The sequence below is a fragment of the Hippoglossus stenolepis genome, chromosome 3 (assembly GCF_022539355.2).
Source record: "Hippoglossus stenolepis isolate QCI-W04-F060 chromosome 3, HSTE1.2, whole genome shotgun sequence".
NCBI lineage: Eukaryota > Metazoa > Chordata > Actinopteri > Pleuronectiformes > Pleuronectidae > Hippoglossus > Hippoglossus stenolepis.
Window position 1 is genome coordinate 25121249 of NC_061485.1, and position 23936 is coordinate 25145184.

The 23936-nt window shown below is 41.1% G+C and overlaps 3 protein-coding genes across 3 annotated transcripts; 1 reads left to right on the top strand and 2 right to left on the bottom strand.

Annotated features, from left to right (window-relative positions):
- Positions 1 to 944: 944 nt before the first annotated feature.
- LOC118105261 (eukaryotic translation initiation factor 4E type 3) lies at positions 945 to 7685 on the bottom strand. Its single transcript, XM_035152805.2, has 7 exons — positions 7352 to 7685; positions 5877 to 5949; positions 4744 to 4838; positions 3760 to 3820; positions 3600 to 3666; positions 3348 to 3503; positions 945 to 1909 (listed from the first exon to the last, which is right to left on the bottom strand). The coding sequence occupies exons 1-7, from the start codon at positions 7528 to 7530 to the stop codon at positions 1863 to 1865; spliced, it is 678 nt and encodes a 225-aa protein (XP_035008696.1). The 5' UTR covers positions 7531 to 7685; the 3' UTR covers positions 945 to 1862.
- A 3676-nt stretch (positions 7686 to 11361) lies between these two features.
- gpr27 (G protein-coupled receptor 27) lies at positions 11362 to 13948 on the top strand. Its single transcript, XM_035148930.2, has 2 exons — positions 11362 to 11576; positions 11757 to 13948. Exon 2 carries the CDS (start codon positions 11886 to 11888, stop codon positions 13038 to 13040), a length of 1155 nt encoding a protein of 384 aa, XP_035004821.1. The 5' UTR covers positions 11362 to 11576; positions 11757 to 11885; the 3' UTR covers positions 13041 to 13948.
- Positions 13949 to 19354: 5406 nt separating this feature from the next.
- prok2 (prokineticin 2) lies at positions 19355 to 21632 on the bottom strand. The gene is made up of 3 exons (XM_035152680.2): positions 21438 to 21632; positions 19848 to 19973; positions 19355 to 19480 (listed from the first exon to the last, which is right to left on the bottom strand). The coding sequence occupies exons 1-3, from the start codon at positions 21630 to 21632 to the stop codon at positions 19355 to 19357; spliced, it is 447 nt and encodes a 148-aa protein (XP_035008571.2).
- Between the last annotated feature and the right edge of the window lie 2304 nt (positions 21633 to 23936).

Consider the following 23936-nt stretch of genomic DNA (forward strand, 5'->3'; position numbering starts at 1 on the left):
CAAAGATTAAATCATGCTGCATATTTTGTTCCTAATTTTTATTCTGTTTTTATTTTAATCTGCGTCTAATCTTTACAGTTTCCACATAGCTTTGAGGTGACAATTTCCAAGGTAGCTCATGCTTGGTACTTAGCTTCACCAAGGTTATATTTGCATTGCGGTTTGTCTGTTGGTTATTTGTTTGTTTGTAGGATCACACAAAACAACAACTGAACCGATTTCCATGAAACCTATTTAAAACCTAAGAACCTATTTAATTCTGGAGCAGATCCACACAATCAGGCGTATCCAGGATGTTCTTTTCTCCATCTTTAAAATCTCTGAGTCCCCTCTGGTGTATGTGTGTTTTTCCTCCTACATGTCAAAGTGTCTGCAGTAAGAAAGAGACTTATTGACAGTAAATCGAAACTTTGTGAGTTTGAGAAAGTCTGGAAATTATTTTTCAAACTAGAATGGCACTCATATCTCAGGCTCATATCTCCACCAAGGTCCCACACTCCCCTTAAATTTAATCAAGATGCAGCAAATTGTACAAACTCTCAGATATCATTCCTCTACATACACCAGATTTTTTTCATTTAGATCCATTAATTATTCCCTGGTGAAAACGCCAAAATCTATTGACACACTGATCTGCACCAAAATTGAATGGGTTCTTCCTGAGCCATATAAGCATCCTTCAAACAAGTTTTGTGGTAAACCGTACTGTAGTTTTCATGAAACGCTGCTAACCAACAGACAAACAAATGCTGATGAAAGCACAACCTCCTTGGTGGAGATAAGAACCCATCTTACATCCTAAGAGCCACTGCTACACACCTGACTTTTACATTGTTCCTGTCTTACCTTGTACAATAAATACACTGAGGTATCAACACATCCCCTTCATTCCAGAATGGAAACACTGTTCTTTAACAGATCAAATTTGCAAGAAGAAACACCGATAAGAACATTTCTTTTAATTTACATTTTATTCACTTTGTCCTTAACACTACAAAAATCCTGTTTACAAAGAAATGTCATCCCCTTATAACCAACTCATCAACCAGTCCAAAGTTGAACTATAAAAGTGGTGTGACATACAATAACATGAGGCCTCCAGTTTACTGGAGCCTACGCTGTAATAAAGTAATAGTAACTGTGTGTCAACTTTGTGTCAACTTTGTGTCAACTTTGTGTCTCAGACTGGGTGATGAAGTGTCACATAAAATGACTTGCAAAGAGATCTGGAAAAATATGTGAAAAATACATGTTTGCACTATCTCTGTTAAAGTTGATTTTTATCAGAAAAGAAAGGATCAATCATGTGAGGTCAGTGTTACATTTTTTTAAGTTCTTTACTTTAAAGAAACATGCTGCACTGACTCAATGACCGTTGCCACATCTTTTTTTCTGACATAATTTGACATGTTACACCGACATATAACCGTAGATAAAGGGAAAACGCAATCCTCAGAAGTGGAAAACTCCAGCCGGGGACACTAAAAAGTGCTTTGGCACTAAATAAAACAGTTAAAAACATACTAGGTTATGTAGCTGTTACCTCTATACATGATCCTAGTTGTGAGGTCAATGGCCTGTACAGAGAGCAGGACCATTGCAGTGCAGGTCAGTATAGGAGGGAGTCAAAACCAACATGTACTAATGAACTGTGGGGGAGATTTACACATTGTCTGAAGAGCTCAGAGCTTCAGGACCCAAATGAAAATGAAACAAGGCATCAGTCGTTAAAGGTTATAAAAATATATTGATAACATTTGCTTGTTGAATGCAAAATAATATCCTAGATTAGGTTGTGGGCAGAGCCTTTATGAGTGTTACAGAGTTCAGGCTTAAAAACACAATAAAAAGTGCGTCACACTCTAACGTCTTGAGCGTCCTCCCTCAAAGGCATGATGTTCCATGTGAGCTGAAAAAGTCAAAGTGATAAAAGGTGAAACCGTTGATGTGTTCAGCATAAATAAGGATCATTTTACATGCAGGACACATTTTTTACGTGAACCACGGAAAGTGAAAAGTAATATATCCAGAATTATGAATGGAATATACCAGATGCAATTTGTGGATTGAAAGTTAAAAACACAATCTGAGGCTGGTGCAAAGTTCAAGAAAATCCTCCGTATTCCTTGTGGTGTACACAGAGTTAAATATTATAGTTTGTATTATTTTGGCACTTTATATTGATGAGGCAGTGACAGGACAAACCTGTTTGACTGATATGTGAAGCAGGTATGAAGGAGTGTAATGACATTTGTCATATTTGCCTTGCTGCCTTTTTCTCAACATCAGTAAGACCTGATTGGCTTACAGCCATCTTAACTCCTCAAATCAGGGGTTGGGAACCTTTTTGATGTTTGGGTCACTCATACCTTTTTATTACTGTAAACTCCCGTACACGTTTCCTAAAAATGGGAAAGTCCTCAGTATTTCGAGTTTGTGTTGTTGGTTGTCAGGCTGGTTCCACATTAAAACAAATATTCCTAGTTCCTTTTGTTTATTGTTCATGTCCTGATACCTCTCCAAATGCCTGAAGGAGTTTTGCAAACTTGCCAGCACATTCAGATACCAGGCTTCTTGAGTAGGAAAATGCAGTATTAGCAGCTCCACAGAAGCAACAAGGCTCCATCGCATTATGGGCTCCACACAGAATGACGTTTTAGCTTCTTAGCTATTTGCTCGCTCACTATAAAACTTTCCTATGTAACACTGTCTGTCAGAATGTCGTTTGCTTGTTGGGAAGTCATACCTGTCATCCAGACACATTTGTCCTTACAACTCATCCAGCTTAGCATGTTGCATGTTTCCAGCTGTGATGGCGTGAGATTGTCCTATTTCATCACTGTGAGCACGTCCCCACAAACTAGGCACACTGGCTTCTCTTTTACAAAAAAGTGCGACATTTCACATGTACTTTTATTTTCCTGACAGTCGCCAAAAGCCATGACAAGTAACAGCTACGTGCGCTTTTCATCCACCTTGAGTGACCTGACAGACATACAGCCAGAAGGGCACACCCTTGAGGAAATGTTAGCCTTTTGTTTTGTGTCATTTTCTTCTAACAGGAATAAATTATTTGCTTCATTAGAACTTTTTGTCCAAGTTTCCTTTCTGTATTAATTAATTGTATCATGTGCCGGATCAAATACTCTCGCAGGCCCAGAGGTTCCCCACCCCCGCTGTAAATCGTGCTCGGAAATTCTTACATGCTCTGGTTGAAACTAGTTTTGCTACCCTCTTGTATCATGACAGGCAATGCTTCTGACAAAGCATATGCCAAGCTTAAACTCACTTCTGTTTTTGAATCCACATGTAGAATAAATAGAAGTGAAAGAGATAAGCATACTTACACTTATAAAAAACCTGCCTAAAAGATGTGTTCGGGAGGAGTTCACGGACTTTTCCCAAGATATTTGCTTCGTTTGCAAGAGACGCATCTTTATTCCAGACTTGTACCACGTCTTCCCGATCTCGCACACTAACACTGACCCCAACCACCTCATCATCTGTGAAACACGAGGACAAAAGGAGGAGCAAAGTTAACAGCAGATGAATATTACATTAACACAAAGGCTATATTTAGAAAAAGCAAATGGGTGTACCTGAGGCACAGTAATCTGCAAACTGCTCCCCAATAGTAGCAAGTAACAATTCTTTCCAAACTGCCGACTGAAACAAGAAGAAAGACAAGATGAAACATTCGTTTCTAATATCATTTTATGTTTTTATGTGAAAATTTGCTAAACAAAGCACGACACCTACTGTGCTTTCTTTTGGTATTTTCATCTTCCAAACTCCTCCTTTTGCATTGCTTTCTTCTTCCCTGGTAGAAGAAAAGAAGAAAGAAACACTAGAAACTGTGCAGATGGATCAGTTTTACATTAGAGATCTTACTTCAATTAACAGACAAAATAAATCTAACTTAATCAAATCATCACTCTGCTAAACATGCCCAATTCCAAAAATGCTAGGAAAGGCAATGCAGCTAAAATGAGTAAGAAAAAAGCTCAGAGTCAGCCACAAATTATCAGACTCTGCTGTTGTTCCTCAGCAACGAAAAAGACCAAAATCATTATGGACATAATTCATGGGACTGGATGACCTGTGGTCCAGGATACAGATTCCAGAAGTGTAATACATTAACTGAGCCCAAGTTTCTGATGTATCAAGTAGGCGATTTTTCTTAGACTTTGTGATACTCAGAAATGTCAAGAATTATCATGGTCTCCTGCTACAGACAATGTTGGAGTGGTGAGACACAGACAAGATTAGCATTAGTGTGGTTTTGCGAGAGGACACTAAAAACATGACCAAAGCACCACATGATGGCAACTTGGTGAGTTTGTCCCTCATTGGCACATGCACTACAGTCGGCTCAGCCAAAGAAACGACCACAGAACGATTCTGCAAAATGGAATAGCACCTTCTGTATGCTGCAATCACTGGTGGGGCACAGACGTACTGATACACCACCGAACATGAGCTGCCAGCCACACTGAACACGCATCATTTGGGGGCGAACTGATAACATGTTGAGCCTCCTTACACCTCCTGAGGAACTCATAGAAGAAACAAGCTCCCTCTTCCAACCATTACTGCCCTGAAACATGTGGAGCACATGTGGAGCACACACAGACCACAGAGTCTATCTCTAGTTATTTCATACCAGCTGACCCCACACTTATAATTTGCCCTCTGTTCAAGCCAGTGAAAAGAAATATAATATTCTAATAATAACAATCTCACCACAGTGGCCTCCGTTCTCCGCGCATTAAGTGATAGCTACATCTCAGAGGCAAGGCTGTGGCTGAAGGGATGTTGTTGTATACACTCCAGAACAACTGTAAACACAAGAACACACACATGAGGCTTAGTATCTAGTATCTTGTTTTAAACACAACACAAACATTGCTTTCTGTCTTTTTGGATTATAAGATACTAAAGAGCACATTTTTAATTTAACATCAACTTGTCAGAGCTCTTTAAAAAGCAAACTCTTTTAAAGTAACACTGCTTCAGAACGATGTGTGTAAAATAATGTAATATTGGCCTTAGAATATTTCCTCCTTCATACAATTTAAATCATCCATATTGTATAATGAACAATATATTGAAAGTGCCAAGAAACTAATAAAAAAAAAAGGCACAATGATAAAACTTAAAAAACAATAAATCAAACATCAACACAATTGTGTCACACTGTCAGTCTGTGTCTTTTCCAGGTTGTTATATTGTTGTTTACTCCACTATCACTGAAGCACTGAATGTTAGAGTGTGACCATCTGTTCAAAACATGTCATTTAAGTGTTTCTCCTTCTTCAAAGTGAAACTACAAGCCTGTTTCACTTCTTTGTTTACAGAGACAGTGTTGTAAACAAACCTAGACACCATCACAAATGCTGTTTTAAAGTTCATCCTACTATTGAAACATCTGTTGGTTTATTTGCACATAGCAGGTGTCCCTACTTTTGTTTTGGAGTAAGATGGGACACATCTTCTGCTCAGTTGACTTTAGTCTGCAAACTGAAAGTCTACATGAAAACATGAGAGGAACTTTCTCTTAACATTTCCTGCAGCCATCAGACAATCGTGTCAATAAGCAGTAACATATGCACTGTAACAAACAGCTCAGTGACTCAGCTGTCACTAGAAAACACTGATGTAATATGGCTCTATCTATATTCAAATGTCCCATGATGTGATGATGTAATGGTTTGACTTTTCCACCATTTGTGTCGACTGTAGCTGTTAACTAACAAAGAAGTGCTTATCCCTCCTCACATTAATCACTCAGGCGAGTCTGACGCTTTGCCGAGTCATGCACTTGATCTGTTTGCTCTTCTGATGATGAAGCTCTTTAAGCCGACGCCACATCTCACCTGAACAGATTGTACTGTGTAGATCTTCTTCAGGTTGGATTCACATTGTGCAGCCGTCGTGCCCGGTAATGACCTGGAATGACAAGAGAAGACTGTTTATGCAGGAGATACAGAAGACACGGGTATACTGCTAACACACATATACACACCATAGACTGATGACTGATTACCCATTCAAAATTAAATCTAAAATACCCAGACCATTAAATGTTTCATTTCAACAGTTTTTCTACTCGTCTCTCCCACCAGCCATCTATGACATTGACTTTCTCCTCACCTTCAAATCCCACCTTCTTAGATTTGTTTGCTCTGTGTAACCATGCCCTGTATGAAGTAATGTTTTTAATATTGGTGATTTTACATATTATAATAGCCTATTATTTCATATTGTTGTATAAATGTCCTGACATTTGCTGTGTTTTGATTGGTGTTATATCTGTATGGTGTCCTTGTTTTGTAAGAATCATACCTCTGGTACTTCTTCACGTCTTTCTTCACATTTATATTGATTATATGGTGCATATGGTACGTAAACCAAGGTCAGTAAGCTATAAAAGCATTCTAGTTAATGGACAGCGTTGTTTAGGGGCAGGTGGATCACAGTCATTACTTTTAACTGTCAGTTTTTATTCATTTTGACAACAAAAGGCTTTGTAAACATGCACTTTTAAAGGCTCATAATTCGTACATGAAAAACACCAGTTGTAAATGTCCCAGTACTAGTGCTAGACTAGTGTTCAATACACCTATATTCGTTTTATTATTAATTGCACTGTTGACTTGGATATTAATTGAACTAAGTGGTTCTGAGTAATTTTAAAATGTATTTTATCAAACTAGATGTCCACAACCCAAATAAACTAAATGTAAAAATGCATTAACTAGTTGTTACACATACAATATCCAGTAATAAGATACTTGAACGTGATTGCGTGTTTTAATGGGTCCTAAGGTCCATGGATTCCTCACTTTGACATAATGGTGTCTCTCCTTTAAAAGATGACAAATCAAATCTCACTGTCTTCTTGAGTTTGGAAACCTTTGCTCCACAGTGAAGGATGACATATTAAACCAATGGATCCCGTGATCTCATAAAAGAGGAGAGGAGGCAGAGCGTCACAGCCAGGATGTTTTTAATGTCTGTGATCAGATCCCGGACAAAAGGCTGTTTTCTCTACAGAAGCTGGAATAACTCCCCTGCTGAGACTTGTTTGAACATCTGAGTGATGACCTGCTGAACATCTCCCTCTGTGTGACCTCGATGACATAACCTTGTATAAGCGCACAGCCTTCAGTGGAATAACTTTTCTGCTGTGTCAGCCTCAGTGATAAACGGTTAAAAACAGTTACATGACATTAGCTCCAGGAGGCCTGTTGTGAGCGGTGGCCTTCACTAACACGCCCCCCGCTCCACTGCAGCTGCTCCCGGCCTCTGAGCTCCCACAGCCCGCAGAGCTGGAGCACATTGACCGTACCTGTCCAGCCAGAAGGTCCAGGGTGAGTGCAGAGGCAGCGAAGCGTCCTCTCGGTGTTTCTTCGTGATATTCTCCAACTCTTCCTCGTCGATGTCTATGTCGCTGGGAGAGGAAAGCGTCTGTCCGCTCAGCGCCGCTCCGTCCATCTCAACACCCGTCTCCCCCCCGGGAACCGCCATTAGTCCTGGCACCGAGCTGAGGCTGTGACCGCGGTCCCGGTGACGACCTGCTGGAGACGACGCTTAGCAGCCGGTTGGATTTTATCACACAAACACAAACACACCGCTCTTCCGCCTGCCGACCGATGACGTCACGGCTTCGCCGTGGAGAGACGCAGCGGTTGGTCCAGACCACAGAGCAGAGAGGGGGGAGAGGAGCAGAGGTCTCACTCTGACTGAATGTCGGGGGGGAGGAACTAGACTGAAACATCAACCATCAGTGAACTGTAAATACAAATAAATATGTTGAACTACCAGGCAGAAAAATCACCATATATAATGTGTGGCGTTTTATATTTGTTATTTTGCTCTTAAACTTTAGCAACTTTTATATTGACGTTCATTTGCACTGCTCTTCACATACATACATACATACATACATACATACATACATACATACATACATACATACATACATACATACATACACACATACAAACACATACATTCATACATATCTGCAGGAGAAACAGGGAGAGGAGGGGGAACAGGATACTCAGATTGTATAAAGTACAAGTATCAAGTGAATTGATTGTGTAATGGAACATTTGACCATTATACAACACTATATATTAGCTCTGCTTGTGTAACTGCCAAGATGACATCAGGGCCACAAATCTGAGACTGTGCTGGTCTCCCCCCACCAAGACCTCGAAGAGGCCTTCAGCCTGTGTCTGGGTCTTGGCTTGGCCAGGAGGCCTTCAGCATGTGTCTGTATCTTATCTCCTGGGATTTTACTTTTCACTCAGTTCACACACACAGTTCACATACATACACACACACATAGTTCACACACACACACACACACGTAGTTCAACTCTTCACACACACACATCTCTTCACTGCATCTGCATAAAAAGCACACGCCTGCAACTGTTTCTTTGTCATTCCCTCTGCAGAATGCTCTTCGCATGCTGTATGATCGTCTGAGCTTCCTTGCAAGGAATAAAGTATACTTAAAAGACTATTATTCTCTAATCTCTTTATTTCAGAAGTCTCACCAGGTCAAACTTCCATCACAATTGTGTCTTTTGTATCTTCTGCCCCCATTAGGAGAGAGCAGCCTAACCAGTCGAGAGCTAGAGCCTCTAGCAGGTTATAGATGTTAAATGGGGACTGATCATGAATGTGGCCCGGTCCTGATGCAGACTTGGAAATGTGCACGTTCTTTCCCCCGGAGTGAGGCATCATCTTATTACACTATCTTCAGTCTCACGCCCCCCTTGTCTGTTACATACTTACTTCGCAAGCACAAGACAGTGGGGAAATCCCCCTTATGCAGATCTGTCTGTATGAAAATATCAAATATTAATAGGCGTTGCAATGTACAGACTGAAACTTAGTGTATTATTTGTTCTATATTATAAATATATCAAGAAGGGTTTCAAAGGTCACAAATAAAAAACGTAATCAATATATATCAGCAAAACTAGTCCCCAAGGATAATATTTTTTTTATAAAATCATAGTTTCACTACGAGGATATTAACATATCATTACCAGTCTTAAATATCAACACTGTCTCACCATAAAACCCCAAATATGTAGAATATGTGTCTAACATCAATGCTGAACTACTTGACAGTTGGAGCCATATGAATGAGCCACTGGTGTTATTGGGATCTATACTGTTTGTGGTAACCTCTTGAGCCTCCAGCTAATCTTTGATTATTGCTCTGGACTTGATTGGATCAGCTGACCAGTGATCACAGGGTCATATATGAAAACCAGGCCCCACTCTGAATGTAAAATGGGAACTATGGAACAAAGTGGGTCATTTCTGGTCCATATATGGGTATTAATTATCCTAAAAGGCCAATATTTGTCTGTGAGACAGTTTTGTAGGTTTTTGTCTGTGCTCATGATGCTGCATACAGCAGGCTCCAGGGGGTGCTGGTGAACCACCGCAGCAGCAGCAGAAAGTGCAGCCTTGTCACATAATGGAAACTGTACTTTAAAGTCCTGCTGAGAGCAAGAGGTCTTTAACATATTGATATGACATCCTCTGGATTATTTAAGAGTGTATGTTCCTTATGCAGAGCTGTTTTCAAGCCACTTGTCAAATCCACTGTCATTTCTGTAAAGGTCATCATCTACAGTCTTTGTAAAACCAACTTCCAGACCAACCTCTGCTGAACTGTCTCAGACACCACTCTGTCTGCTCTCTGCAGACACACTGCTGCTGCATTATGCAACCTGTCACCTCAGCTGAACCCACAGTTAGCTCCAACTGTGGCATTCACACTGTGGTTCTCTCCCATCAGTGAGCTGCATGATGAGTAAACGTGTTACATCCGTCAAAACATAAAATTTTCCCCTTTTGTTAAAAAAAACAACTACTGCATAGGGTTTGAGCGACTCATAGCAAAGCATTTCATATTGAGGACTCAATACGTTTTTTAAATTGCTTTATCGATCAGTGGTTTACTATAGTCTGTAAGTGAGTCATCTTATTTTTCAACGGCCTCAACAAAAAGAGTCACTGCATTATCGTCCAATCCCAAGAGCCAAAATGGATAAAGTGTGTGATCAAGGTTTCAATTCAAAATGTAAAATCTAAACAACAAAATCATGTCATTACATTACATTTCATTTAGCTGATGCTTTTATCCAAAGCGACTTACAATAAGTGCATTCAACCATGAGAGTACAAACCCAGAACAAGAATCAAGAAAGTACAATTTGCTTCAAGAAAGCCAAACTACAAAGTGCTAAATGTAAGTGCCATATAAGTGCCACTTTTTTTGTTTTGTTATTCAAGGTATAGTCGGAAGAGATGTAGACTTTCTGCCGGGACAGCAAACAGTCGTGAGTGTTCAGCTCGCAGTGAGGGAGCAGCAAGCCGATTGGCAGATGCAGAGCGGAGTGAACGGGCTGGGGTGTAAGGTTTGACCATGTCCTGGATGTAGGCTGGGCCCAATCCGTTCGCAGCACGGTACGCAAGTACTAATGTTTTGAAAGGGATGCGGGCAGCCACTGGTAGCCAGTGAAGGGAGCAGAGGAATGGAGTAGTGTGAGTGAATTTAAGTAGACTGAATAGCAGGTAGACCAGTCAGGAGGGAGTTGCAATAGTCTAGGCATGAGATGACCAGAGCCTGGACCAGAACTTGCGCCGCCTCCTGAGTGAGAAGAGGATGTATTCTCCTGATGTTGTGCAGCATGTATCTACACAAGCAGGTTGTTGCAGTAATGTTGGCAGTAAGGGAGAGTTGACTGTTGAGTGTCACATCCAGGTTCCTAGCAGTCTGGGTGGGGGCTACCACAGAGTTGTCAAAGGTAATAGTCAGGTCATGGGTGGGAGAGCCTTTCCCTGGAAGGAAAAGTAGTTTGGTCACACACCAGTATGAGCAAACAAGATATCCTCATTAACATTCATTCATTCAAGTATGCATCTTCACAAAGCACCACTTCATCTTTGGTATAATATATTTGAATCTTGAATATGGTAAGGTAAGGAAAGGAAAGGAAAGATGAGATAAGATAAACTTAATTTATCCAAGGCTGGGGCTGGCAATACAATTTTAATAATAAAAACCTTTCACTATAAACATAAATATTACATATGAAAAAGAACGTGTTTCACTCTTTTTTCTCATCATGATCTTCGAATTGTAATAAAGCCTGACAATAATAACAATAATAATACTAATTGGTTTATAGCCTACATTAAATATAGTGCACTGTTAGAGGACCTCAGTATTTGCATGTGATGTGTGCATGGAGACAGACCCCCCGGCTGATCCCAGGCCTGCTCTCTCTACATGCAGTGGGACGTGCGTCGCATCCTGGGCTGCAGACGCTGCCGTGCCATGTGTTATCCACCCCACAGACCCTCAGCGAGCTTCTGACCAAACGTCTGCCTCTGCGGGCTCCACAGCCTGGAACCGAGGCTGTGCGTGGCCGTCGTCGCCGAGGCTGCGAGCGCGTAATGTGCGCCATGCGTCCGCACCACACTGTCTGCGTTTCTGCTCCTCAAGACGAACGGCAGAGCTCCGCCATCGGTGCAAAGTGAGATGTGTTTTCATGTGTGCTGCTCCAGAGATGGTGCGTGAACCTGGACCAGGCGGCTCCGGTCCTGCAGAGCGAGGAGCATCACACCGCGATGGTTTCAGACTCTTGTGAGATGAAGGACAGGAAGAAGAGGAAGAAGAAACATTAAATGCTTTATTTTGTTTGTTTCTTTTCAAGGGGGATGAGCGCACTTCAACGAGACTGATGTGATCCGATGCGTCTGAGAGGATTTTACTCCTGACTGGTTTCTCTGGATCGTGCTGTGTTTCCATTCAGCCCTGGCCGGATAGTACCGCTGGTGGATGAATGCATGTGGGAATACGCACCAGCTCCCAGGCTGCACAGATGGCAAACACAAGTGAGTTTGGGGAGAGCAGCCCGTCCTTACAGAACTATGCGTCCGCGGCCCCTGCGGTCAAGCTGGCCTCCCTGGGTCTGATCATGGGCATCAGCCTGCTGGGCAACGCGTCCCTGTCGCTGCTGCTGCTGAAGGACAGCTCCCTGCACAAGGCTCCGTACTACTTCCTCCTGGACCTGTGCCTGGCGGACGTGCTCCGCTCCGCCGTGTGCTTCCCCTTCGTGATGGCCTCGATCAGCGGCGGCTCCGTGTGGCCGTACAGCGCGCTCAGCTGCAAGATCGTCGCCTTCATGTCGGTGCTCTTCTGCTTCCACGTCGCCTTCCTGCTCTTCTGCGTCAGCGTCACCCGGTACATGGCGATCGCCCACCACCGCTTCTACTCCAAGCGGATGAACCTGTGTACGTGCGTGGCGGTGATCTGCATGGTGTGGACCCTCTCCGTGGCCATGGCGTTCCCGCCGGTGTTCGACGTGGGCACCTACAAGTTCATCCGTGAGGAGGAGCAGTGCATCTTCGAGCACCGCTACGTGAAGGCGAACGACACGCTGGGCTTCATGCTGATGCTGCTCGTCATCGTGGGCACGACCCAGGTGGTTTACATCAAGATGCTGTGCTTCGTGTACGACCACCGCAAAATGAAGCCGGCCCAGCTGGTGCCGGCCATCAGCCAGAACTGGACCTTCCACGGCCCCGGCGCCACCGGGCAGGCCGCCGCCAACTGGATCGCCGGCTTCGGCCGCGGACCCACTCCGCCGACGCTGGTCGGCATCCGGCAGGCGTCTCACCCCGGGAACAGGCGGCTGCTGGTGCTGGACGAGTTTAAGATGGAGAAGCGCCTCGGGAAGATGTTCTACATGATCACGCTGACCTTCCTCGTCCTGTGGGCTCCGTACATCAGCGCCTGCTACCTGAGGATATTCGGGCGGGGGGCTCCGGTGCCGCAGCTCTACCTGTCCGCCGCGGTGTGGATGAGCTTCGCCCAGGCGGGAGCGAACCCCATCATCAGCTTCCTGTTCAACAAGGAGCTCCGGGTGAGGCTCCGAGCCTGTTTCTCCTGCTGCCTGGGAACACAGACTCCCATGGAGCCATACTGTGTCATCTGAACCTCCAAACACACACCGGTACCCTGATCCAGAATGTACACACTGCTGTGCACATGCAGACTGGGACTATAAGCTGAGGCCACATGTATTACACGTGGCAGAGTTTACCAAACATTTTTAAACGAGCTCGCTATGGTGTTCATTTCTTACTTAATGTTTGCCTAAACATGATCTGACTGATAAAACATTATTGTTTCTCTCACCAACTGGGCTTCATTATTTTATTTTACACCTCTGCATGGACTGTGGGTGACATTCATTCCAAATATAGCCCACATGACAAATAAGCCTAATTATTGGTTGCCTAATTTATCGCTATATACACTTATATCAACCTGTTTTTATCCACTGTTGTACCTGAATGTCATTTTGACTATTTATTTGTATAATTTTTTTATTATATTCCAACACACTTGTCTGCAGGTTGTTTGCCTTCTGCAGAACTGATGACTGAAACACAACAGAACATATTTTGTCCGCTGACTGGAGTCCATGTCCTTGACTTCTGCGACCTACCTGGTTGCTTGTCACATCAGTTCCACACAGACACAGATCTCAGTATATTTTTAATCAGGACAATGTCACCTTTGTAAATATGTAAAGCCCCATCCCCCTTTTTCCTTATGTTTTATTAAGCAGCTACGTTGTATAGTTCATAATCTCTCCGACTTCTTTGTGTTATTGAAAAATCTGTTCAACCTCACTTTAAAAAAGGGTATTTTGCTATTTCTTATCCGTCTTATTCATCTCATGGGTCAGTTGTGTTTTTTCTACGATTATGGACGCTGGGACGAATGTTAACAATCTGTTGCTTTGGAAAGGACGTTTTCATCGTTTGTATTTCTTAGCAAATAAAAAAGAAATGGATGATGAGTTGTTTTGGACTCTATCATCTGTTTTGAACAAGAGCTCTGTGCTTGATTTATCTCCTCTCTTACATGCATTACGCTTTATGTCTATATATGAAAACTCCACTCTCAGTTATCATCGTGTAATTTACTTCTCCTCCTGCCTTGTGTAGCTACTCTGCTTTTCTTCCTTGCACCTGAGAAGGATTTAACAAGTTTTGAGTTGTGAAAAAGTGAGGGTTGCACCTGGGGTTTAAACAAATTGGCTGATAAATTAAAACTGACACTGGTATATTTGTATTAGTGTAGTAATTTCCAGCCTGTCGCTATTTATAAGAAAACTGAGGTCATGTGTTGAATAGCATTTTTCATCAAACTCTCCTTGCCTCAGAAAACCCTGCACCTCCAGGTTGTAATGCAGACTTTCCCTGAAGCTGAGAGAACCCCAGTACTAGTGGAGTAGTACCTATTTCAATATCGTTAGGGTGGTTTAATACTTAAATATGCATGTGTATGGTACTTAGGTTGATTCCCATATTTTTTTATATATTTAAATAAACAAAAAAACTGTTGATTTTATATTTCCATACCAAGATTCTAATCCTTTAGTGTGAAGAATGCTTTGAAACAGCCGTTGGACCTTCATGTTGGGAAATAGACATTGAAAAAAATTAAAGAACCTATGTGTGTAAGAAATTGCTAAAGCTTCATAGAGAAAATAATGTTTGCATTACCAACTGATTATCAGTGGATTCAGTGTGACCAATTTCTATCAATTCTTTGCCTCTACATGCTAACATCTAGCCCAATCTCATCATATTATGAGACCGAATCACAGAGCCCTCAGGTCTGTCCTGAAGAAGTGATAACCTCTTGTCTTGTTAATGCAACAATGGCTGAAGCTCTTCCCAAATAACCACTTTCTGGAGCAGAGAAAACGTACAAGTAGCAACTTCAACTGATTAAAAAAGTAGGAAAAAAAACTCCAAATATTTAAAGACACAGACTTGGACTCATGATCTCAGGTTAGCCAGTAGAATTCTGTTGGTGAATGTTAGGTTGAAAAAAGACATACCACTAACTTACTCACTATTCCCTACTTCAATATATTGAGTTCTATATAGAGAACTATATAGTTAACTCAGCAGTAAAGAAAGAAATGCTTTCTGACACTACTCGGCGTATTTTCTCGCCAGTAATGACGTCATTTTCTCAGGATTATGACGTACAACACCAATAACTTCGTCGGTGGAGAATCCCACAATAAAGTTTATTATACACTTAGTTTAAATACTTTATTGTTAAAAAAAACCTGTTGATTCACCATCTTTTTATGTAGAAATAAACTTGTTTCCCGCAGTTTGTGCTGTGATGTGCTTCGCTGCTTGTATTTACATTTATAAGACGGGTCGGGCTGTTCCTTCTGCCCTCCTCCTCTCGTCTCTCCGCCATAAGCACAAGGCATGATGGTAGATGGTGCTCACTCAGTGACCATCGGTTGGACACTATTTTTCATTTTGCAATATGGGAAACAATGAGGGTGCTGTATAGGGTATAAAACACTTCACTAAACATTCGGACACCACTACAAAATGGCGAACTCACTATATAGTGCACTACATAGTGATTAGTGAGTGATTTTGGACTAGGCCAAAGAATCTAAAAGGACACATTTGTTTGCTTTGATTCTGACAGTCTGACACCAACACTGACATTTTACCACCAATGTTTAGTACCACTGAAAAAATTGCTTTTTTATGCCGAGCTAATAATACCTCGTGGAACAACAGTATATCAGTGTTACATTGTGACAGGTGGCCAGAGAGCCCAGGTAAATCGTACTTGCCTATTGTGAAGATTAAAGGTGTGAATTTTCCTTTAAACGAGTGACATTCATGGATCTCTGCAAAGCACTTAACAAATATATAGATTTATTTTGATAAGCTGTTTTTGTCCCACCTGACTACTAGTGAGACTTCCTCGAACCCCAATCCCCTCCCCCCTCATTAGTGACAGCTAACTGCCGCTGGATTCATTGACGTTGGCCTCGTTCACACCAAACTGCAGCGTTTAAGGACTGAGCACATCTCTCTGTGTTCACTTTAGTGACTGTGAGGTTTTCCTGAGGTGCGGCCCCCTCTGATCCGCCATACAACCCCGAGCTCCTCCACACACCGTCTGCCCTTCGATGCATCCATAACTATTAGCATCACAACACGCTTCCTCGTTCCTGACAGCTGGCCGCGCTCGGTTACCAGCGCGCCGAGGTCTCACGGTGTAATTGCAGAGGCTCCTCGGCTGCAGGGAGGAAGTCGCTCGCCCCCACACGTGTTCTCGTGCAGCGCAGATGCAGGTCGGGTATATTTTTGGTACATCGTGTTGTCTTCAGGGCAAGTGGGCTCTGCTGTGATGCTGGGAGAATGTGACTCACTTTGCTGGGATTTCACTGCTGACTCTTTCCCTGACCTTTTTAGTCTTTCAGTCCACTGAGCCACGATGATGACCTCATCACTGGGTTTTCCCAAAACAGTTCGGACAGCTGGAAATAGCTTTAAATATGTTTAACAAAAAAAATTGAAAAAAGTGAAGTTACAGTGATGAGGAGGGCAGACTCAGTCAGGTATGCAACAATTTCAAACTGTTATTAACTCGAATAGAGAAAAAAATCCATTCATTTATTGCACTGCTTTAACTTTTTTAGACTCACAATGGATAAAAATGTCAAAATTGATCAAGCAGAAAAGCAGAAATAATTTTATATTTCACTCATTTCTCTTCCTTGCCAAAATCCGTTTGGGATTCATTACCCACAATTCAACAGTACAGTTGAGATTCAGGTTCATAATAACTAGAAATGAAGAGCGGGCTACTGAGGGCAAGCTCACTTCTTTCTAACTCCACAATATTTTACCTTTTAAACTTCAGCTCAAACTAAAGTGGTCATTTTATCAGATTTCACAGCGTTTATAGCCCTTTTTCACATAATGACACAGGTGGAAGTAACAAGCTGTATTCTCTCTTGTTACTGAAACAAAGTATTTACCTATACCTTTTGGAGTATTGTTTTTCAATAATCAGTAATTTATCTCTTACCTAAGTATTTTTTACCTATATTTTAAAGTGGAAATCTTCACAGAGTAAAAACTAGAACTCAGTAAGGAGCATAACTTGTCAAGGCCCAAGACTACTCTACAATTAAATCAAGCTGCACCAAGTTCCACACAAAACCAGTCCTCTAAATAAGCTTGATTTCTTTCATCAAGATACATGAAATATTCCCTAGGAAATCAGTGAATTCCTTGATCCACCCTCTGATCTGGATCCACACCAAAATGTAACGGGTTCTTCCCTGATCCATACCTCACCCTTACACCAAGTTTCATGGTATCAGTCCAGTACTTTTTGTGTCATCTTGCTTTAACACAAACAAACATACCAAATAACCAACAAACAGACAGGAGTGAAAACATAACGTCCTTGGCAGAGGTAACAAAAGTTGCACGATGAAGTTCAGTCGTGTGAGAATGCAACAAATGGAAAGAGAGGAATCAGCAGCTGCAGCAGAGAATAACATTTTGATTTGATTCACCACCCAGCGACCACGGCAAGTGTCCCAAATCAAACACACCTGCCATGACAAACAGGTGGTTGCTGGGTCTGGTTAGACCTTGAATACAAAAAAACTGACAGTGGATCCTTCAGCTGGGATCTCTACCATCACTTCTACCATCAGTGAGGCGTGCAGCACCATTCAGGGGCACTGAAAGCAGACTGTGGAGGATGTTGCAGTGCTCAAGGTTTAGAGAGCTGCGTTAGGGTTTGGTTTGTTTGTTGGCTGCACCTGAAATGGCAGACTATATGATTTTTATTTATAGTTTAATATTGCTACTTCCAGTGTGTAGACACCTGCAGTGGTGAGCGCATGACAGATAGACAGCATGTATGCACTGAAATACCAGCACAGGTCTGGAGCCTAAATATGTGCTTTAATTCAGTACTTTCTATCATTATTATCAAAATACAGTATTTGACTCCCCCTTTAAAAAGTTTTAAACCAATTAAAATTCCACTGAAGTAAAGTTTATTTTAAGTAACAGCACTTTGTTTGAGTACAATTACGTCCAGTGCTCTTTCCAACCCTGCATGTACCTATTAACTTAAGTGTCTTATTGTTTCAACTGCAATCAAGGTAACAGCCGACATGATCTTTGAATCACTAATCAATTCATTTTAACACATGACGTTCTACTTTGTTATTCCCCTGTAAATAAATCAGACCTAATTCTGTCTGAAGTCATAATGACGCTTCCAGTATAAACCCTGTATGTTCCCTTTCTTTCTCTATCAACTTCTATATATCACGTCTATCGAGCCATCCAGGACAAATATACATTACTTGAGTGTATGATTGATACGACTCAATGCTTCATACATTAGAGGAATTCAAATATACCCTGGAGTCTTGAACAAATGCTGTGAGTCATTGGCTAACAGTGAATAATTTCATAGACGTCTTGCTGTTTCCTGGTGTTGAAAAGACCTGCTGCCAAGGTGAAGGTGAGAAAAGATGCGTCTCCCATCTTTTAACAGCAATTAAAGTGCTCTCCAAGTTTTTCTTTTTGTTCTTTGCACTTAAGAATGAAAAAATACTGTCACATCTGCTGTGTGGTAATGAGTGGATAATGAAACTGTAACCCAATTTGTACATCTTAGTCAGCATGTCATGTTATGTGAAAGACCTTGCATACCACTGAGCACTATCATCATCCACAATATAATCCAAAAATCCAAGTTTTTGTATTTTTGGACTGGCCCCCTTTAATTGTGTGTTGGCCGATGCTAGTCAGGTTTCCACATGTGTGCAAATGTAAAAAAAAATGTCAAGAGTAAAATGTAACTATTCTGCAGTCTTGCAGTCTTTTCAAGTCATCTGTCTGAAGACCCATCAAGTCCTGAACACCAAGTCAAAAACCAGTATTCTATCCAGGTCAGTCATGCAATTTGTACGTTTTCAAATTTGTGACCTTACCTCTCCACTACAATCCACTTTTTTGTGCTTTGATTTATTATTCCCAGTAAGGTATCTGTTTTATCCAAAAAGGCTAAATATTTAAGAAATATGGACATAAAAGATGAATTAGTCAAACCAAATCCAATAAAATAAATCCAATCAACATTCTAAGTGGTACAGTGTGAACACAGGTTAAGGTAGAAAATGTAGTATATGATGAAGTTGGAATCGTGGAAAACTTTTTAATTGGCTCGAAAACTTAAGAGTACATCAATCATCAACTGTATTCTCCTTTAAATATATCATGTAACTTGACTTGAACCAAAAATGAATGTGCCTTATTAAATATATCTCTTTATTCAAACTAAATCAAAAAGTGGAAAGATGCTTTTCAAAGGCAGACAAAATAGTTCCAGTGCAGGTTATAAACAGTAGTGTAACTGCTGTGTTGGTCCTCAGAGGTAGTAGTCTGGATACTGGTACGGTGAGAGACATTTGGACCTGCCCTCCGTTAAGGTGATACAGGACAGGTTGGGCAGACAGGGGCAAGTGTGGTGGAGTCTTTTGCCAAAGAAAGGAACCTGGAGGCAGAAAAGGAAACACCCCTGATATGAGACATGCTTCAAGCACATCAGGTTTAATAGATGCAGTGAAAAGTGATGACGCAAATGACAGCAGAGTCCTTATTAACAGCTGCTTTGACATTTACTTTTATTTGGCCTCCTGTGTCAGTTTGAAGGGGAGGGTCCAGGGGATAAGTTTGGAAGACAGTTCAATTTACAAAACCCTCTCTGCTGCTCTCTTTTCAACGGAGAACATGTCTCGGCTCAGTTCCCTTTACCATACAACTTGCGTCATCGCCACCATGATATCAGATGGATGGCGTGATACTTCACAGATGAGAGTGGAGAACAGAGAGGTCAGACGGCGGAGGTGGAGAGATCTCACCTTGTGGCTCATGGGGTGACAGTCATCTCCCTCCTGTCCCATGGGCGTGCACATACGCAGGCTGCTGATCCATAAACTCACAGCACAACACATCCCTCCTCCACACTGAGAGTCCTTCTCACAGGCCTGCACACACACACACACACACACAGATGGTTTAGATGCAGTCACATTATTTATTTATGCATATTAATGACTCATGCAGTCATGTAGTAACTTTTAATTTTTAAGTCCTCATGCAAAAAATAACTTCAGGCTTATAATTAATTAATGTAAAAGCTTTCCTATTCATTTTATTCAGGTTTTTCATTGTGAACTTATATCCATATAATATTAATTTCAAATAATGGGACGATTTCAGTTTTTAGATTTAAAAGACTTTGGAAATAAAACATGATTGTCACTGGAGTCCCTGGCTCTATGTCTAATCAGAAATTAACATAGTAGAATAATTATGAATGCAATTACATTAGGCTCACATGTTTACAATGTTATGTTATGTAATTAAACACATTATGTGATTATCATTATGTTCACGGATAAAGGGTAGTGACCTTTTAGTTAGGTGAGAAAATGCTGAGTTGTATTGCATGCCCTGTGTGAGTGGTTTTACCTAAAGAGTGTAAAACGCTCATGGTTAAATGTTATCACACCATTTGTAATATCATCCCTCCACAAAACACGTCAGGAGTGGTGGTGATTTACAGTTCTGAGCGTTGGGATGAGACTGTGAGTGACAGCTCTCACTTTGGATGAGATGAAGGGAGCACGATGAAGAGGAACACAGGCGATTTCATGTGACAGATGAGGATGAAAATCTCCCTGTGTTTTATGGCTGCATGCTCTTCTCTCAATTCACATCAGCAACGCAGCGGCACAGCGTTGTGACAGGAATGGTGTTTTATTTGCAGGTTATTGCCATGATGTGCGCTCGTAAATCCTGATTTGAAAAAGGCTGATCATTCAAAGAGTAACCTAGCAACTTCAGATATTGGTTGTTACAAATAGATGTGTATTTACAGATAAACTGCAGTCACTACAGTAAACACAGCACTTGCTACTTTATATTCTTGTCGTCCATCATGCATTTAAAATCCCAATCTCTTAAAAACCTAAAAACCCTCTGTATGTGTGCCTATTCTGAAATCACTTTTATTTTACTTTTACATATATATTTACAATTATAGTTAAACACAACACCGTATAATTATACATTTTCAGTAGAAGGTATTTTTTCCTTAGCTGAACGTTTAAAGTAGCTTAAAATTCAAATCCTTAGACGGTAATTTGTTGAATAATTTTCCAGTTCTTAAAAGATATCTAAAGATTTAGATATTGATATATTTTAAACACAAATTAAAGCTCTTTACATTAGGGTGCCCTTGCTGTCAAATCTTGATTCTTAATTCTTTATAACATTAATTGTTCATATTTCCCATTTAGACCAAAATTATTAAGCAGTGCACACCAATCAATATTTCCTTTTAAAAATAGGAGTTAGAAAATCATATATACTTGTTCTGCATATTTCCCTCGTGCCGAGAGCTTCCCTCTGCTCTGTGAGGAATCTACCTGTTTGCTTCCACTTACCCCTGTGATGATGGCCGAGGATCCATGGGACACCAACAACAGGGTGAAGAGCAGTAGGACGAAGGACCTCATGATGAAGAGCTTTCTCTGCGCTCCCGTACCCGCCGGGGAGAGAAGTAAGGATGCTGAGGCTGATGGACGTCGCTGCATGTGCATACGTGACAGACGGCAGAGACAAGTGGCCTCCAAACTCATGTTTGGCTGAGGTTTATAAACCCAGCCCGCCGTTCAGAAACTCTGTGACTCACTCACACAAGCATCGCCTTGCAAAAAAAAAAAGACCAAGGTAAACTTAAACACGACAATACCCCTGCCTTTCAGTTCTCTGACAGTGCCCTTCGCCATCGATTCACATTGTCATATCAAAAACTCAACTCATTTTATACTCACTTCTGCTGAATCTGGTCAGAATCAACGCAAACACAACATCCTGTAGTATTCTGCATCCTTTTGTTCTCCGCCTCACCTTTTCAGACTCCAAGGCCACAGCTTTGAAAATATCTTTTCAAACAAGCTGTGCACAGTGGTCACAATGACAGCACCTCTAATTAACAGATGTCAATCTCTGAGGCATTCCTGATGATTAATATACTTAAGTGACTAAGTACACACAGTGAATTGCATTGAAAAAAAGAACTCTAAAACCTTGCATGAAGAAGAGGCACCAGGGTCTGAAATTTCATCATCGTTAATGATAAACTATGACCTTTCTTGGCATATATTCACCTATATAAAGATAATTCAACTTGACACACCTGTCCTACCTTGACCCTTCTGTGTGGCTGAATGAATGCTTGATGCTTAAGTATCATTCATTATTATCCGTTGATAAAAGAAATGTCAGAATGAATAAAGGTCCTGTGGGAATGTTTCTAATGTCCTGATTTCAAAACAGCAGTATTGGAACATTTTATCGCAGATACACAATGTGAGTGACAACCCTCATAACCAGTTACTTGAGTAAGTAGTTTTAAGTAATTAACTACTGAGTAAGTTATTATTAAGGAAAGAATGAATATTTGCAGGTATGAAAATATTCTGCAATGTGAGAGTTTCACAAATGTTCTGTTTTATATTAAATCAATCCGGCTGATTCATGAATGAAATAATGAATGTAGCCCTTTGCTGTAGCCCTCCCTTACAGTGTATGATTTTTAAAAGATGGTTAATAGATGGCAGACTAAGAATTACCTAGAATAACTGTACAAATTTTCAAGCATTTTCAGGTTTTTCTTTCATCGGGTTTAGCAGCAGAATTGTTCGACACATGTCATGAAGTGAGACCTGTAGAGACTTCTCATGAGGAAACAGTACTATCGAAAGAAGTGACGTGTTTCAGAACAATGGCATCTCTTGTAAAGCTCACTGACATGGTCAACCAACACTTCTGAGCTAAATCTGTCTTCGTCCGGCACATTGACACTGACAACTGAGTCACACAAGATGACTGAAGACGAAGAATCCAGCATTCAATGGTGGCCCATTACTGCTATATGTATATATCTATATAATGTATATAGAGATATATATATATATCTTTATATACACATTACATTACTTTTCTAGTTATTCATCTGCAAAAGTAATGTGTAACATTACTCGTTACTTGTTTGAGTTTTGTGACACAAATGTTAGCTCTGTCAAACTTTCCAGAGCTCCTCTGTTCTATCTTCTTCTGTATTCTTTATTGATTTTGAGAGAACATAAACCGGCAAAACATTGCTTTGCCTTGGTGACTGCACACAGCTCTCCAGACGTACCGTCCTCAGACAAGTGGTTCCATTCCCTTCAAAACTTACACTAGAGGCGACCTACGACCTCTTTTTGTGCAATTTGTATGTTAGGGCAGACTACTGATTGGTGAAGCTCACCTCAATGTCAATTAAAATACAGTGATGTTGCCTTGGGCCATTGAAGGGGTAGTTTACTGCAAAAGGAAAATTCTGCCATTATCTACTCACCACTATGCCGATGGAGGGGTGAGTGAAGTGTTTGAGTCCACAAAACACTTCTGGAGTCCCAGGGGTAAGTTTTGTTAGAGCAGAATCCAATACAATTGAAGTCAATTCTGACTGATTCTTCAGACGTAATAAAACAACAGAAAAAAACACAACATGCCTCCATACTTCTCCTGTGGTGTCATCCAAGTGTCTGCAAGCGCAGACATATATATTAGGGTACAGTCAGAATACAGTAAAGGCTATAATCAGAGTTTTTCACCACACAAGCCTCAGTGCATTGATGTGAAATAGTCAAAATAATTACATCACTATTGATTTTATTATACATTTATTTCCGCTGCTAAAAAAAATCCTAAAGGAAACAGTGGTATAGCAAAGAGGAATGAGGTGATGCACATTTTAAATCCACGTATCTGGCAACCGACGTAATCCTGTCGGACGTGACGTCTGTCCACGACGCACATAGCAGCTGGAGATTTCACAACTCCGCCATCTGAAATCATTGAAGCAGCTGTGCACCTTATTCTGATTGTATCAA